This window comes from Lipophrys pholis, assembly GCF_963383615.2.
Source record: "Lipophrys pholis genome assembly, chromosome: 13".
NCBI lineage: Eukaryota > Metazoa > Chordata > Actinopteri > Blenniiformes > Blenniidae > Lipophrys > Lipophrys pholis.
This window is the reverse complement of record NC_137632.1, coordinates 12,345,149-12,364,005: the sequence shown is the minus strand read 5'-3', so window position 1 is coordinate 12,364,005 and position 18,857 is coordinate 12,345,149. Positions and strand designations below refer to the sequence as shown.

The following is an 18,857-nucleotide window of genomic DNA, read 5'->3' as shown; positions in this document are numbered from 1 at the left end:
AAATAGAAGAAGAAGAAGGGGGAAAAAAAAAAAAGGCATGCTTTGAGGAGCCCGGTTAATCTCACAGTTCAATTTTTACTATGTTTATTTGAAACTGTGAATGTTATGGAGTCACTATTAACAGGTGCTCCTTTGCTGACAGAACAAAAGGATTAGTCTTCGCAGGGTAAGTGGTGTTCAGTGGCTTGATTAGGGATCAGGATAAGCTCAGAAGAAAATGCAGCAGCTTTGCAGGCAGGTGTAGCCTGACAACACATAACCTGAAACTGCCATTTACAAATTGGTTGTAATTTTAAAGAGGTCATAACAAATGCATAATGTATTTTCTTTTCTTTATTCTGGGATCACACATTTCAAATGTAAATCTAAATTTAAAACATTTAACTAAGCCAAATAAAATAACTGTCTGTCTTCGGGCAGAACAAGATCAACACCTACGAAGACCAAGCAAGCTGATGTTATCTTATATCATTACTTTTCTTGTCAGGTACACAGACAAGGCAGTTATCTGCGTCAAGACAAGATCAATACTGATTGAGCTGCTTCCTCTGATGTTGCTACCTGGGAGGGTATGTGGTCAACATAATTCAGGTAAATTACAGTATTCATTGACTTCTAACTTCCTGTGCATGTTTTCACATGCAAGCTGGGTACGGGCACATCTAAAGAACTTGCATTCCTCACGCTGCTTTTAAAATGTTCATGCAAACTCAGTGCCGCAATTCTCCTGGTATTCAGAGCAGTAAAAGCTATTTTATGAGTCTGTCAGGAAAAGCACATTATGGATGTCTTCCCAGCATAAAAACACTGGTGATGCACATAAGGGTATTTATGTTCATTCAGGAAATATCTTCTTGACATTCATTTTTAGGATACATGAAATTGACTGCAATTTGTAGTACACTGCTTCTGTAACAGAGTTTGTAGAATATTCAGCCTTGTTTCTCCGCGTATGTCAATTACGGCAAATACATTTGGTGCTAAAAAGCGGTTTGACACCAGAAAATGGTGGGTTGGAACCCTTGAGAGATACACTCATGTTTTCTACATGATCCCATCTTTCAAAATAGATCACAGAGAAATCACAGTGCTCAATGGTACGAGTATCAGTACCTCACAAAATGCCTCCAATTCCTATGTAATCTATTGACAGCTGTAGTGTCTCACACAAAAGCTGAGTTTTAAAGGTGCATCTTTCAACCATGTTTGACATCACAGATGGCGAAGAAGAAAAAAAAAAGCTATATGTCAAGGAAAGTTGCACAAACGTGCCGAATCAGTGGACAGCTGAAAACTGAATGTAATGGGGGAGTCTCCAGTCCTACTGAACTAACAACGGACAGAAAACAAGAGGATTAAATGTCTTATTATTACCTTAACCTCTGTCCTTTCATTCATGCAGTTGAACCATTGAGCATGAAAGTGCCATGATTGAAAGGAACTGTCATATGCAGACCAGTGTTGTCCCACATCATTCACAGAACAAACCTTTTTAGGTCCCTAACTACTATAGTGCTGCTGATTGCACTGACACCAGCAATTTCCTAACCAACCGCCACCTGAACAATGATGTGTTCAGCTTTCAAACCCTCCAGCCTTTCAAAGGTGAATCATTTCACAGTTTGGAACGAGATCTCCATAGCAACTCCCTTTTGAAGGGTTTAGAATCACCATCCAATAATTCTATGATCATCGGGCCTCACCATTCCCAATGGTTCTTTTCACGGCGGACAGGCAAGGGGGGTGGGAGGCATGAGGAGGAAGCAGGAAGATGCTACAGTCTATTTCAGCAATTCATCTGGCAGGCCCATTAGAATTCAAAATATTGCGACCTTCAATCACCGAGCATGTTATCTGGAGCTGTGGCGATCTCCAGTCAAGATGGGTAGACATTTTTCTCTAATCATCCACGATGAGTGGAGGCTGACAAAAAAAAAAAACTCATTCTTGCTCTAGCAAAATGCTCATTTAAATGCTGTGACAGCACCTCAACATGGTCCCAAAACACATAAAAGGAGGACTATTCTGCCACAGATAAATGGTGGAGATTTTACAGTAGGGGTATTGGTTAAAACAACAACCAACGTAAACAAAGAGACACAGAACAGAGCAGATGAGTTTTTATTTAGTTTCTATTTTCAATGTGATATTCTGACTTTGATCCCAGATAATTAAGAAGGGATGCTGTTACGACTTGACCGAGTCTGTCATACCACACAGCCTTTTATTATTTTTGTTCCTCGTTTAGGTGAGGAAGTGGGTGGCTTAACAAGCTTAAGCTAGTTCCATACATTTTTACAATTAAAAATATTAGGCACGTTTTGCTTAAAGCTAGTTTTATTTATAGCACTTTGATTGTTTGTATTTAGATGTTGATGGCTGCTGTTGTTATTCTTTCAAGCCAAATAACCATATGATGAGGAAAAGTGCACTGAGTTTAAAAAAACAAAAGAAGAAGAAAGAAAGCAGGGGCTTGATTGCTATTGAGGTCTTCCTTTGCGGCGTTTGCATGTTCTCTCTGAGACTGCCTGGGTTTTCATGCTTGTAAGTTCATCACGTGACTAAATTGCTCAAAGCTGTCAAACGTGAGTGGATGATTGTACATCCTTCCCTTGTTAGCCGGCTGCTGGACTAATGACCTGTCAGCGGTAAACTCTGCCCTTGACCCAATATTAGCTGACCTTCCTCGGGATAAAGTGAGCACAGAAGACGAATCGACCAAGGATTACAGTTAACATGAACTAACACTGCTACTTTTTGGCTTTCTCCTCTCACCCTCGATAATGCCTTTTCTCTCAACAGGAGTTTAAAATGAATGAAGAGGTGATGTCTTTGTTCCATATTGACTCGTCACCAGCTGAGGATGAAGCTACTTGGATTAACGGGTGAAACGTCTTCCAACACATAACAGCGCCCAGTTGACCTGATTCAATGACTTTTGAGATTCCTACTAACTGCACATATAAGAATATGCTCCCCACAGAAAGGCCCCAAATTTGGATTTGAACCAGGGACAATCTCAAGGTGAGGCAAGAGCTCCGACCACTACCACACAGAGTGCTCCCCAACAACTTGCATGCAGATGTCCTTATCTATATTATGTATAAGTCTAGTATAGAGCACTACAGAAGTCATTTTGTTTATTATTACTTCTTTTTCCCCCCACCGGATTAAATGATATTTTAAAAATCCTTATACAATTTTTGATTGAATAAAAATTCTTGCAAAATATCTGTAGTGTCTTTTAACGAACTAAAACAACCGAAAATTGCACATTCACACAAAGTCACCCCCAACAACTAATACTGAATGTTTTATTAATGCGCCAACAAATTCTCAGGATGGCTTTCAAACAAATCCACAAATTGCTGAGTTCACTGGGCTGCATGAGGTGTTTTGGACGTTTGTCAAGTTTGAGGGTTTGTGAGTTGGTGACTGATTGAGAGATAAGGCTGAGTTTCTGGAGAGCAGCCATTACTGGCGTCAGCGGGTAGGCAGGTCAGCCATAAATCATCTCTGTCTGAATAGTCAATCCAGTTTCCTTGCAGAGCCTGAGGCAAAACAATCAGTTTGATTTTGTCAGTCGAAGCAATTAGCAGAGGTTGGGATGACGTCTGAATGAAGCAATAAACAAACGCAAAGACTTTGTTCTACCATATCGTCTTATGCGCTCACTCTTCATCATCACATTCCTGCATTCAACAGGTCACAGGGAGCCGTGTGGAGGTCACCGAGGACACCGGATTTTGTCAAGTAGTAAACCTTTACAAAGGAGAGTGACAAGCTGCTGTCGAGGCACAAATGTTTCCAAAGTGTTAGAGAAAAACTTTGATTGGATCGACATTCAGAGTCCGAATGTGTTTGATTTGCAGCGGCAAGCAAATACAAGTAAACTGGCTCGGACTGAGACTAATCATGTCTGAAATATGACCCAGTTGACAAAAGTCATCAGACTGTTAACTTTCTAGTACGTGTTGTTGTTACCGACTGCTCCATTTAAACTCAATGCTCGTCCGGGGAAAAAGCCAAGGAACTATCTATTTGAGAAATAATTCTTCAAGGTATGCTGTGACTGCATCTGTACACCAAAACTATCAGAAAGACACAAATAACAACAGACGTGCCAGGATGGGTACATTAAACAATTAGCTGACACTTTTTAAAATGTCAGTGAGACACGGAGTAAACTCACGCTGTATTGACAAGATTAAGAAATACAACACGAACTTAAGAGAGAGATTATTGGGTGAGATGGTCTCAGAACATTGATGTTTCAGAAGGTGACATGAATAAACAGGCGGTCTGCATTACCTAGGTTGTGATTGTATGACTGTACCGTGTTTGACTGCACAGTGTGGCGACTTTCACAACTCTATGTGTAGTGTAGTTTTATTGTGCTTTTGACAAGCTGAAACATATTTACTTCAATGTCTTGTGTAATAGTTCTTCACTTCTCCTCGATCCAATTTCTCAAAATAAGCAACCCCACCAGCCCCCACCCCCCAAAAGAAACCACAAACAACAACAACAATATTTCACCTGAAAACTATGGTGCTGAGAACAGATATTTCTCAGTTTATGGTATTGTTCTCACCCCATCGGCCATGTTCTGTGTCCATGTGTTGATACCTCGGGGTATTCAAGGGACAATGTCATAATTCAAACCTGTTTTTGTGGTAAGGACTCTGTTCTTTATTTTCTTTCTCTGTCCCATCTTCTGTTCTTTCTATCATTTAATTGATGTGGTGACTTGTTCTTCCTTTTATGATAGAAGCAGGTGAACAATTTCTGTGCGTGTGTGTGTGCATGCATGCGTGCGTCATTAAGGCACGTGACCATGACAATAAGGTGACTGCACACAGCACTGTGCCTGATTTTTGTTTGTTTCATTGGACTTTTTCATTAAACATGAACGGGTGAATGATGTCAATGAAAAAACAAACAAACAAACATCCAAACCACTGAGAATTATCTCAGTTTCTCCTGCGAGGCAGATGCCCGTTTTTCCAGAAAAATGATTGAACGCAGACTTGTTAGTGTTTATTCACATTAAAAGATATAACAGCTTTTGGGATTCAAAAGCAACCAAAAATCCCTCTTGTACAATTCACTTTATATAGAATATTGACTTGCTGTGAATAGGCAGAAATTCCAAACCACCGTCTTGTGAACAATTTGTCTTTTTTTTTTTTTTTCACATTTAAAGTGTAGTAAGTTGTATAAAAATCCGACCTCCAAAATGTATTTTCTATTGGTCACCTTTTCACCAAAGGTTTAATCTGCTTCATCGGGTGGTAAAACAGAAGCGCGAAGGGCGTCAACTTAACCGGAAATTCAGGTGCTGAAAGCATGAATGTCACCAGAAGAAAAACCCTTTGCCAGAAATAACAGCTACTTTCCAGTCTGCTACCCACAACCACAGAAAGTCCCTTCAGATTAAATGTTCTATACTCTTATATCTTAGGGCTAGATTCTTACTGTGTGCCGTGCAACCGTAAATAAATCTTCATTAGAAGTGAACTAGAGGTTTCCTGCAGTGATGGGGGTGCGGCTTGTGAGCATTCAAACATCTAATTGCTGTAAACCAAACATCTGGGAATAAGGCCAGGTGAGCTGGCAGAGCTGCTGGCGGGGAACAGAGCAGATGAAGTAGAACATGTCTGTGTCTTGTTTCAGACGCTGAGGATCCAACCACTTTCCAGTCACTGCAGAAGCACTGGGAACATTTCGCCTGCAAACCAATCATGTTCTGAGACCAAGAAACAGCCTCCATTCAACAGAATCAGCTTTCAGGATGTCATCATCCACTTTAATAGCTTTCGGAAGGTATTGTTGAATATAAATCCTCTGTTCAAACACGCTTTTCAGAGTCATTTGAGGATGAAGAATATTCATAACGTGCAGACAAGACATCGAGAGGAATATCCAGTTTAACTAGTCTCTGGAAAATGATGAAGTTATTACCGGAGATAGAGAATAAAAGACCTTTTCACGCAGGAGTGGCAGGAACGTGCATGGACATCTAAAGTTTACCCAGACTTCAAGGCTTGTGCCATTAGAATGGAGTCAATTGCTTGCATCCTCACTTTACATAAACAGAAACTCTCTCCGTCTCTCGTCCTCTAATTCCCAGCCAAAACCATACCACTCCAGACACACAAAGTGTGATTCCCACAAGCATATAATCAAGCTATATAAAAGCAGTAGCTTCAGCACTGTGGTCTGCTTAAGACCAGATAGATATAATTACAAAACAAAAGCGGCTATGTTTAACGGTTAACTTGTGAAACAAACCGCACACACAAAAGCTACTTTTGATTTCTGTTCCCAATTGCTGTGGATGTTTATCTTCTTTGTGTGACTGGAAACAGTTGACTTGAGTGAAGCGGCATATTCATTTTGGTCAATCCAGGAAAAGGTATTGAAAATCACCCTCTCGCTGTTGTAGGGTGGTATCGGTATCAGCCGCTGTTTTTTCAGTCTGGAAGCTGAAGTACCGCAGGATCTTAGCCCCGTTGTTCTCAACCACCTTCGGGGGGGGGGGGGGGGGGGGGGGGGGGTTGGGAGTCCATACTGGGTATAAATATTTCTGTACACTATCCCAGCCACAAGGTTGTGATTCTCAATGTGTGTTGATCCTGCTTGTGCACCTCTTTGGTGAATGCTTCATTTTGGGCCCAAGCAAATGTGGCATTATGGATGAATAACATTTCATCCATCTAACCTTCTTAAGAAGCAGATACAGTATTCATCATCGCTCATGGTGAGAATCAGAATTGGCCCAGAGGTCAACAAAGTCGCAAATTTTTAACTTGCAAGTTTCAAACAAATTGCGTGTTTGAGCATTTCTGAGGCCCCTTTTTACGGAAATAATTCAATAATAAATGATAATCATAAAATATTAATTCAAAGCAATTTTAACTTAAAATCACACTGAATTGGGTATGTTGCACAAATGCGGCAAGAACCTAACAGAACTCCCTGTAAATATTTAAGCCAACCTCATAAAAGATGTGCAAATGTTTTTGGATGACGACCGTAACCTGGATTAAAACCAGACCAACAGACTGAAGCCTCATTTCTCATACTCAACTAAATTGGAAATGGTTCCAGTTTAAGACATCCGTGATGACGTTGGGGGGAAAAATGTGCACAATGAGTCTGATCTACTTAAAGGTTTGCCCATATAAAACTGGCACACATGCGGAAGCTGATGGACTAAGTGCCAAGGGTTTTGTCTGAGAGACAACCACAATGCCACACACACCATCGATTTGGCGTAATAATCTTTGTATATCACCCACAAAATACTAGTAAAGTGGCGGCGCAATCTATTTGTAATTTAGCACGCTTTATGTTGGATCTTAGCAAATTTTCTGCTCTTTTCTGTGACGGTGAAGTTTAGGTGCGACCCACTATAATGTAATTAGTATGATGGATACCTGTCACTGTAACTTGAAATCACTGCAATGTGCTTTTAATTGTTTTTTGGGAAAGAAAGCACTATGAGCTCTGTGGCACAGGAAAAAAAAAAGATTGGGCTTTAAATACTCATATTCCTGTTGTATTTTTTTAATATATACAATTTGTTGACAATATGAAAAAAAACTAACATCTGAGTTATTTTTTGAGTCCACACAAAGCAGATTGGGGTCGACTAAGACGCATTGTTTTAGTCTTTTCATGCAATTTGGTGACAGTAGAAAATGGATTAGTCTCAACTTTTTTTCTTTGACTTTTGTTTTGGAAACTGAACAGACGACACTTTATTTCACCTAACATCCGTTGTCCACTTAGTAAATCATTACTAAGTCTTACAGTGGGTGGTCTTCCCACCTCCACTCCTCACCCAACTAGAGTTCTCATGTTGAAAGGCTATTTGAAAATTGCACTGGAACAGAAGTAATATGTTTGTCAGCGATACACCGAGACAGTTTGGGAACAATATAGAAAAATGGACCTAATCTTAACCCTTTCTATCCATACGCTCTGTGCCTGCCAGCATCAACTCCAATCAGAGCTCCTTTCACGTAGTGTGAAAGTCAATAACAGCATACAATCAGCAAACAAATTCAGCCATTTTTAAAAGCGCCCTGCATTCATTTCAGTTGCTGTAATTTGAATTATTCTAGCGTGTAACACTTTAATTGTCAAAGACAAAGACCATGTCAGAGACACAGAAGAAATAGAGGCAGAGGAAGACTGGCAAAGTGATTTAAAGACTGTCCCCTGAGGGACAGGCTGGGAACAATTTGCTGGGATAATTACATCTGCACACTCACATATAGCCTGTTTCTAAAATCACACTTTATGAAAAACATTTTTAGAAATACGAGTAATAACAGACATGATTAGATCAGATTCAGCATGTAAACTAAAAGAGAGGAAAAATACACTGTTGTGACTTGTTTATTAACCACTTACCCTTTCCGTATCTGAAACAAATCAAAAGTGAAATGAGGAATGGTATTACAAGAGGCACTCCATCTCCACAGCATTGTAATGTTTTCAACCTCCTGAGTATGTTACTGATTGTGTGAAGTCTAAACCAGTCACAGACTCTTTCACTCACTGTTACTGCGTTGCTCATTCAGGGAGCCTCCCAGTAGGAATGTGAGGTTTGGTCTGACTTCATTTATTCTGACTGTGATGTTGATCTTGGCACCGGGCACACAAGATGCCCTGCGAGCAAAGCTCCAGTAAAACTACGACTTCTGTTTTTGAAGCTCTCTGGTAGCGAAGCACCTCCAAATGTTGTTAACGGAGTCAATTTAGCAGCGGTAGGATAAAGCGTGCCGCACGTTTGCATCACAATTTTTTGATTAGACCGAAAAAAGAAATGAAACCCTCGAGCCTGGGACTCACGTGTCATGTGGAAGATGCCATCGCAGGCGCTGATGTGAGACAGGAAGGCGTTTCCCAAGCCCTGGCCAGCATGAGCACCTTTTACCAGCCCAGCAATGTCAACAACATTAAGGAAAGCTGGGATTTTGCTGCAACCCAAGAAGTAGAATCGGGAAAAAAAAATTAGGAAACACCTTAAAGCTTATTTTCCATATTGGGTGACATGGACTCAATATCCTAAAGGTGCAGGGTGACTTTCTACTTTCGACTTTCTGGTTTGTTATGATTGTCTTTTTATTCAGGGCACAATGAAAGGTCCAGATGACAGCAACATTCATATTAAAAAGAAAATACAGAAACAAACAGTAAATTCTGTATTGAGCAAAAGGTTTAATAGCGTTAATGTATAAATAAACAGGAGCACCTCTCTAGTGTCCCAGTTAAGATGAATAATGCTACTAAATTCAGAGATACCTAAAGTCTGAATAAAACTGTTTTTAGAAACTGTCACTCTGAGCATCTATGAATAATGTTAAATGTTAGTAATAAAGTAAATCACTAACGTTTCAGTAAAATGCCAAGTTTCAGTAAAAACAGATCTCATGTTGTTTTCCACCCCATGAAGCCTCATCATGAATCATAAAGTTGGATAAGTTTCCAACATATCTTTAAAGAAACACGTTCCAGATTCCAAGATTTACTTGTGCGTACCGCCAGGAGAGAAATACAGTTACTTTTCTACCAAAAGCAACTTTGTTTAAAAGTAAAATTGTTCTTGCTTTGATCTGAATAAAGTGTTTGAGGCTGAGCTGTGTTGTCTGTTTGCAAATGTTGTGAAATAGTCAACTGGTAGTGAAATCACTGGTATACCTGTTGCCACATTTGACTCTGAGAGAGCTGCATGTTTCACAGACCGGTTTTACCATCGTGACTCACTGAGTCTCGGCAGATACCACCTTGTACTTTCCCCACTGAGACAATTAAAAACATCTGCAGGGAGAACGAGCACTGCGCCCAGACAACTCTTCATGCTTGCAACTTCTTTCACTAATCTGTGACAATGGGCACCAAAATATATAGACACAGACCAATAGAACACAAAAATATCCTGAAACTAGATCCACCAAACTTTTAAAAGAGCTTGGCGCTGTAGATCTTGGTAAACGTTAATCAAAGTTGACTAAAGACTACATTTCAGGTATAGTTACACCTGCAGATTAACAATAGGGGACTATCTAGACAGTTCTCGATAGCACATCAACATTTAGTCATACAGTGCACTTAGTATGTTGATTAAACAAAACCCTAAGCAGCTTCAGGGGTGCAAAACAAGAATCATAATTTTCATACTGTAAATAATCACATAGTGTCGCATTAGTTCAGGTTTTTACAGTAAAAGGACATAATGTGTCGAGTCCTCCATTTCTTGCTCACGGCACTTTCAGGGTAAAACATTTGTTTTTATTATTATATAGTAATAGGAGTGACCAATCATTCCACAGGAAGAGCAGGTGCCTCCTTGGGCCAGCATGCACCAGTGATGCTGAATAATATCCTCAAAACATCAGATCATTACTGATTTGGATATGTCTACTGGCTTTTGTGTAGAATATCAGCAGTATTTTTTGTGAGAGGCAGGCAGTGTTGGTATGGTTACTGGAGTAATAAATAAATAAATAAATATTGAATATATTTAGCATGTGATTGACTAATGTTATAGATCGTACGCAGCACAACAGATCTGAATTCAACCTGCTTTAACAGCCTCCATAAATGTGTTTGATAACCAGGTCTGTGAAGTTCAGATGCGTCATCTTCTGCTCTGAAAGAAGCCAAGTTGAGCAGCAATCTCCCATCAGACAGAACACATTACACAGCTACACGTCAACAACATGTTTCCTCATACCTATAGCGGGAGAAAAGCTGAGAGCACAGATCTGAAGTGTGAATAATACGAGAACGATGAGACCCCATACCTGGCGGGTTTGTGGAATTGGCAGAGGAAATCATAGCGTTCATCTGGAATGGGCACTCTGCTTTCATTTGGGTCAATGGTGCAGAAGGGGAAATTTTCAGCTGCAGCCTGACTCTTTGTGAGCACGTTGAAAAAGGTTGACTTCCTGAAAATAAAAACAGCAGCGAGGTCAAAACATCTAGAGCCGCTGGTGCGTCAAGCCCAGTGCTACAATGACATGATCCTAACAAACTTCAAAATAGCATGCAGGATTCATTGTTTTTATTTTCACAGAAGATATATATATATATATATATATATATATATATATATATATATGTGTGTGTTTTTGTTTCACGGCATAGTGAATGTTTCAGCTGTAAAATCTTCATAAAATGTTCAGCTAATTACAGAATTAGATAATCCCATCATAGATCAACTGAAAATGGTATTGAGGAGCAATTGACATTACTGCTGGATTCTGCTGTCGAACTCATGTTGTGATCACAGTGAGGCTTATTTTCTGTGGCACAAGAAGATCAAGTGTCCTTCAAAATCCACAGACGGTCGTGAGTGTCTAAGAGTAATAATGGGATGGTAGTTAACTATAATCCAGGACTTTCCGTCGTTAGCCCCTCGCTCAGTACAGTACTTCACATTACAATGACTGGTGGCTAAATCCTGTAACATGAAATTGCTTGATACTGCCAGAGGGCATTCATTACTTACTCACATAAAGCAAGACTGACTCTAACGTACTTAAAGCTTGTTCCCGGGTCACCTTGGGAGATACACTAAACAAAAGTAAAGCCCAGCAATGTATTAACCACTTTTAGTTAAGTGCTAATTACAGTGTGAAACTGCAAGTAGTCAAGAACTAGGCAATAGTTCCAGATGCTGGATCAATGGTATTTTATTTTAGATGTATAAGATCAAGATATATTTTCATTTAAAGCTAAAAGTGAAATATACTGTGACTTTATAGTGAATATGACATCTGACATAAGAGAAGGAAGTGTGGCAAAAACAACACACAGCCTAGTATCATGATATTTTGCTATGAAACATTGCAAATGGGGGCAAAGTGTTGATCCTCGTTCTTTGAACAAATGAGTCAATGTGCATGGCAGCACAGTGATGTAGTGGTGAGCACTCTCGCCCCAGCGAGAATATGTCTTCGGTTTGAATCCTTGTCGAGTCCAGAGTGCAAGGTACTCACAGTCCAAAAACATGTTTGAGGCTAATGAGTGACTCTATATTGCCATTGGGTGGAACTGTATTTGACCGACTCTCTGCGTTGGCACTTTGAAGGACTGGTGGCCGGTTCACGAAGTATCATGAAGCCCCACGTGCCAATTGAAATTGGATGAATCATATATAACCAGTGTTGGTCTGTCTGCTTACCAAACTGTATTTACTACAATAAAACGGCAAAACAATTCATTTGGTTGGTGTATTTCTCTGCCTTGAAGGCTGATTGACCTTTTAAGATTGGTATATTAATAAAGAGTTAAATAGTCCATTAAACTTGATCTGTTTGGACCATTTCTCCTGAGCCCAATGCTGCTGTCTGTCTTTAACTTAAAACAAACCTGTTTGTTATGTTTGTGTTTCTGGATTAGATTGTTGTAAAGTACTGTAAGGACACCGATTGAGATTATTGATAAAATCTTTTATCTAAAAATAGGTCATTTCCATTGTATGTTTAGTAACCATTGCCTAAAAATTAAACCCAAGTAATAAAAAAAAAAGCAGTGAAATACAAAGATAGATGAATTAAAATGTATTACACATGTTTTCATTCCACTGTCTTCAGTAAGCGGCACACCTGGCACAGCAGATATTTACAGCATCACAAGCACCTTTGTGTGCGATGACTGAAGTTTGAGTTGAAAACAATACCTATGAGTAACAATGACTCTCAACTCCTCCGATTGCCAGCATGAAAAAGTAAGCTCACATTGGGTTTCTGCTTGAATGTCGTAATAATCCTAATTACTTCTGTCATCCCCATGGAAATGCTGCTTAATTTACTGTCATGATGTTTGACTGATGTTCACTCTGAACACACATTTAATCCACTTCATACATGAGAAGAGATGCACGAACATGAGACTCTTTATATTAGAAAAGCAAAGATTCTTAGAAATATATATAATAACAATCACAAAACACAATAATTGTTGTGTGGTGGGTTATGTTTTAAACATTGGCTGGAGTGGTTTTGAAGGTGGGTAGTTTTGGGGGCATATAAATAGCATATAGCATACAATGAGCCATCGCACAGGATTAAGTTGATGAGAATAAAAAGTTTTCCTGAGCAGCAGAATGGCAGTAAACATTGAGCACATGTGCTGGTCTAAGTAGAAATAGCTGAAAGGTTGGCTGAATCATGCTCTCAAGTTTCCCCATGTGTGAAGAATGGTCAGTTACGCCCAGTTAACAGCTGGCTGGCATCTGAGCATAGTTCATTCATGAAGAAACCATAGGAGGGTTGACAAGTTGTACTTTGACACAAATGTGGTGTGGCAGGCCGCAACCTCAGTCAGTTCTACTTCTTATCCCAGGAAGAAATTGTGGTTTCGCTGTGGCAAGAAAGGAAATCAGTGGACACCAGAGGGTTGGATTTCTGTGCAATAATCTCTAAAACCTGACAAAACAAATGCCAGTACACACGACATGTGAACACACGTCTGCTGGAAAACTGCAAGTATTTTCCTCCACTACCAACAAACAGTAAATATATACACATCTGAATTTCTACAGCTTCACTGAAACAGGCTGTGACTTCTATTTGAAAAATATATATATATAAAGAATCTGGATAATATCTCACTAGAAGCAGCAAATTTCTTCCTTGAATATTCTTCAGGTGTAGGAAATGTTTTGTAGTCCTGCTCGATGAGAATCTGTCATCTGAAGAGTGGACGAGCGTCACTGGAGCCCTTCCTGTGTCTCAGTGGGGGCTGAACGGAGTCACTCGGGGTCAGCTCAGTGATTACTCGATGGCACAGATGTTGCTGAAGGTCTTGGTAGACGCTGACAAAATGGACCCGGTCTGACATACAAACAATATGTCAACCTCTTAACTTACAAATTGCCCGAGATACAAATGTGTTAGTATAAGTGTATGTAATTCTTTTTTTTTTTTTCTTTTACCTGTGATTTGCCCACAGAGTAGTCCAGTGTGCCCTGACCTTTGACACGTGTGTGTTATGATGAGTGATAAGTGGATATTCAAAACAATAGTTTGTTAATGCATTCATTCTTTGAACGCTTTAGGACACTCGTTGAAATATTTAAAAATTGAACATTTCAACCCCAAAGTGTGAATAAAATGTGTTTCTAGACTTCAAACCCTATAAAGTGAGTGTGGATACACACTTTAATCTTCCCATTTACATGCAACAGAATTAATTGAAAGGCTTTAAAGTGACTAAAATTAAACATATTTCAGTATTTCTTGCCTGAAAATTCCTTTAACTAGATATATTTCTGAGTGGATTTTGGACTCTATGTATTATTTGCACAAATGGGCCTTCAAGATAATTTATTAAACGAATGAACATATGTTAGAAATTAGACATGCCGTCACTTGCACTAGTCTTATGTGTACAATACTAAGGGGTTAACAATGTTTTGTTTTTTTCCATCAGTAGTAAACAGTATAAAGAGTATACATTAATATTCACACGCTAGCGTGTAGTTTCATTCAAATCTTGATATAGTGGTACACCCTCATGAAGAAGTCACAGGATTAAGCTTCTATTTTCTCTAATTAAAAGATAATGGCGCAACAATAATAAAAACTCATATCCAATAGACTCAAACCAAGAAGAAAAGCTGCTTCAATCATTTTCAATGCTCTTTAATGTCACAGGCTCACCCACAATCCTAACACTTTTCTGCTGTGACACTTTAAACAGAAAAAGAAAACAGGAGAGTCTGAAGCTGTTCTTCTAAAAAAAAAATTATTAAATAAAAAGATTAGTCGTTCACACACTGCCATTTAAAAAGTTGGGAGACATGTAAGGGAAGACATAAGTTGAAGAGCACTTGTGAGATATGATCCCTGGCTACTGGGGCCACGCATGGCTTTAGAATCGAGAGCCCACACTTGTCGCGAGACACACATTTTCCACACGCAGTCACTGAAAGCAGCATAAATATTGTGAAGCTGGAATATACATTCCAATCATGTAGATTATATAAATTGGGGCGCAGAATATGAATACGGAGGACCTTCAAACAAAGTCAACAATTTCCTGCATCATGAATTGAATGTCTGCTCTTTTGACATACACTTGCTTTATATCCTGCCTTTTATACGTTTATATACGTCAGTGATTGCAGATACACTTTTAAAGCAGACAGGACACGCGTTCTGAAAATGCGGAGAGAAGTCTGGAGTGTCCACAAAAATAAAACAGAAGTTTACTTACCCAACATTGGGCAGGCCAACGACTCCTATTTTCAGTGAAGTCCCAAATCTTCCAATTAGTGGCAGTGGCTTTAGGACATCACCTCCCTTTCCCTGTGTGGAAATGTGTACAGTCAAAAAGAGCAACTGCCATTACATAACCTACAATGCATGCTCTTTGTGGAAAAAAAAAAGATCTATTACACAACAAAAACACACCTTTTTTGGAGCCATTTCTCACACTAAAGTTTTCAATGAGTTCCCCAACCGCTTATCGAATCCAAAAACAATTTCATTGACAGAAAATGTGCAAAGCGCCAGTCCTCACATGCAGGCAGTGGACTGAGCTTTAACTTGCTCACTCCCTCGGCTCAAAATAGAACATGCAGCCTTGTGGAAATGAAAGTTGACACTGTGAGCTGGCAAGCTGACCTGCAGCTCCAAATTTAGCCGATGATAATATTGATGGACGTTGGTGAGCTCCTGTTGGGTTTCCCCACATATACTCCAGGAATTGTCATTAAAAATATACTTTGTCCTTGATGGGATTGTCTTTCTTTCTATCAATATCCGAGAGATCAGTCTCGGCATTTCCCTGAAGACATTCAGAAGTTGTGCCTCAGTGCTGACAGGTCGGAGCAATTTTGCCATGTCTTCTCATTTCATAGCTTATTGATTTCCTGCAGCGATAAAACCGAATAGACAAATGGTTTGTTTCAGTTATGCGTGTTGATCCTATAGTGTGAGCTCTGTTTACATGGCACTCAAATGTGAATAAGTTGGAAAGCTTAATGTGCGACATAATAACTCTAAGCTGTGGCGTGTGGGGAAAGAAATGCAGGCCTGGCAATACAGACAAATATCTTTAGCTTTCTACCAATAAGTACAATATAGAAAGTAACGGTGGGAAATCTTTGACAGGACAAAATAAAGACATATTCCGGTGAAGCATCTTTACTACGTACCCTTGCTCACCTTTCTATTAATTGAGACTCCACAGACCTGATGTGACACAAATGGGATCAGATTTATTTTCAATGTACATATCAGTATAAAGTAAAACACCTTTTGACTCACAGTTCACCCCAGCTCCCTCAGAGAGAAACAGGTGTGGACACATGAGCACGCAAAATTACAACAATTAGTTAAACATCCTCAAATAAAGTTCCCTCTGCAGAAATACAAATTAAAGCACACAGGGGCACAACCAAAAACCATTGCCCAATCCAACGGCCTGTGTAGTTTAACATGCAGAAAATGAGGCTCTAATAATCTGGATTTGAGGCAAGAGAGGCCGGCTTTGTAAAAAGAATTTAAATGAATAGGTTTGAATTAATCATTTATCTTTTGTTGATAGATGCACCCCCACTTAGACTCATCACAATAGATGCAGAGCGTTTTGTTCGACCAAATAAATCATTCCCATTGTTTAAGGTACATTGATCAATCTAATGGCTTGTAATAGGCTCCTAATTGCCACAGAGAAGTGCTCATGAATAGAGTCCAGAATTACAGATTCAACTCAAAATTTTCACTTGAATGACAAGGCGAGATTATGTTCACCCCTCTTCTGTCAAATACACATCCTCACACACACACACACACACACACACACACACACACACACACACACACACACACACACACACACACACACACACACACACACACACACACACACCCCCAAATCACTCATTTTGTTTCTCCTGGCAAATACAACAAATATCTTTCAGAGATAAATTAAAACAAATAAGTAGCCATCGGTGCATGAGGATTATGTTACCCAAGAGGATATTTTTGTGAGGATTAGATGGGTCATTAAAGTTATTTGAACGGGAACACTGCTCGTCATTAACATATAATATAACACAAATAATCAGCTGTAAAGAAAATGAACTCGTTATAATTTAACTTAGAAAATATGAAAGTGTGTCCATTATTGAATAATCATCCAAAAACATTTTATGGGTGAAAACATTTTTACTGCGTGCTATAGCAGGGAATTAAATCAAATAGAGACACTCGCAGTGTGCATCAAATATTATTTGACGCTGGAATTAATTTACCTTCTTTAGCAACAATCACCTCTGCTTATGTAGAATAGACTTTTAATACTGTTAACAACACTCTGCCAAATTGTCATGATTGCAAAAATGATTCAATTTTCTTGGCAGCGCTCAGTGTTTGATGAGACTGATTTTTATTCACCCTTCAAAAGGTGGGGTTTTAAAGCAAAAAAAAGGGAGTATTTGAACAAATTGCGCCAGTGTTTACTGGCAGCATTCACACTCCATAATAGAGCATTATTCGCCCGTTTTGAATACTGTAATGCACATCTTTCGGTCAAGCCTTTCTCTGGAAAATTGCTTTAACTTTTAGAGGGATGATGAATCACATAAGAGCAGGTCAATTTTACATTATGCAATTATCCCTGAGCGTTTTAACAAGCTATGAAATATTCGGGCTTTATTGAATTGTATTCAGAGGGAGAATATATATATACATATATGTTTATATAAGAATGTCGAGTTTAGGAAAATTGGTGAACGACGGCATCTTCCTCTGTGTCCACAGTTTAACTGAATGCCTGATTAGATTGGCGTTAAACGTGATCCCTCGGCGACAGGACAGGCTTTTTGCCTCTTGATAAAATCAGCTTTAATTGGCTCGCGTGGCGGCCTTACAGCAGGTGTCCGCAGGGTGCGGAAACTTTATAAACAACATATTTGTCTTTTTTTTTTTTTTTTTTAAAGATCAGCTACATGCGCCGATAAAGCGAGCTGTCATTTTTAATTAACCCCTCACCTGCAACCCCCCCCCCCCCCCCCCCCCCAACAAGGAATGGGGGGGGGGGGGGGGGGGGGGGACGCGTGGGGCACGGTTGCGCGCAAACACGTCCACACGCGTGACCACAGATGCGCGCATGTTTTGGTTGGAAGTTTTTGTTTTGCTTTGGGGGGGTTTAACAGTGGGCTGACAGAACAAAATCCAAATACATTGTTTTTTCTTCACACAAGCAGCGACTCGGATCAGACGATAAATAGTGTAACTTGGAGAATTCCAGAGAAATGACTGCTGTCAGTCCTGTTTCTCGCTAAACTGAATGCGTCTCAATTTTTTTACAATTGTAAACAAATAAAAAGAAAAAAAAAGAAAATGTTGGATACAGCCTATAAGACCGATTGTTTCTCACTGCGTTAATTGTGCCATGTTGCCAACACGGCAGCGAGCAACGCCGCTTCTTTATGATAAAGTCGTTTCCAAGTTACCTCTCGCACTGTTACGCCGTGTTTAAATCCACTCTCTCGTTGACGTGTCGCTCATGATCTGAATATTAGAAATCACACTAACAAGTGTCCTCACAATCCGTAAAATCATTAAAAAGCTTACCTCTTGTGGAAACGACGTGTGAGCTCAATTCTGCAATGACATGAAACATTGAGTCTTCGTGTGAGAATACATAAAAATAAGTGTTTCCATTTAAAAAAAAATATAAAAATAAAAAACACCAAATCGTGTCTTGTATGACAGTCTGAGCAGAGGCTGCACAACAGATGATTGACGGCGGGGTTTTTGCTGTTTCTGTCTGCGGTCGATTCCCTCATTGGCTGACTTCAGACCCCAGACACGGATGCAGAC

At 39.5% G+C, this 18,857-nt stretch overlaps 1 protein-coding gene across 2 annotated transcripts in view; it reads right to left on the bottom strand.

Moving 5' to 3' along the window:
- Positions 1-18,767, bottom strand: part of LOC308119273 (obg-like ATPase 1) — a 43,938-nt gene extending 25,171 nt beyond the window's left edge. The window contains exons 1-4 of one of the 2 annotated variants that reach the window (XM_080479167.1): positions 18,609-18,767; positions 15,241-15,332; positions 10,821-10,964; positions 8,866-8,993 (exon numbers count right to left, since the gene is read on the bottom strand). In XM_080479167.1, coding sequence (XP_080335293.1) covers positions 8,866-8,872 — 7 coding nt within the window. In that variant the 5' untranslated portion in view covers positions 8,873-8,993; positions 10,821-10,964; positions 15,241-15,332; positions 18,609-18,767. Of the gene's footprint in view, positions 1-8,865; positions 8,994-10,820; positions 10,965-15,240; positions 15,333-15,437; positions 15,592-18,608 lie in introns of those variants that run through there. The other variant, XM_080479166.1, reaches the window with a different exon arrangement.
- Between the last annotated feature and the right edge of the window lie 90 nt (positions 18,768-18,857).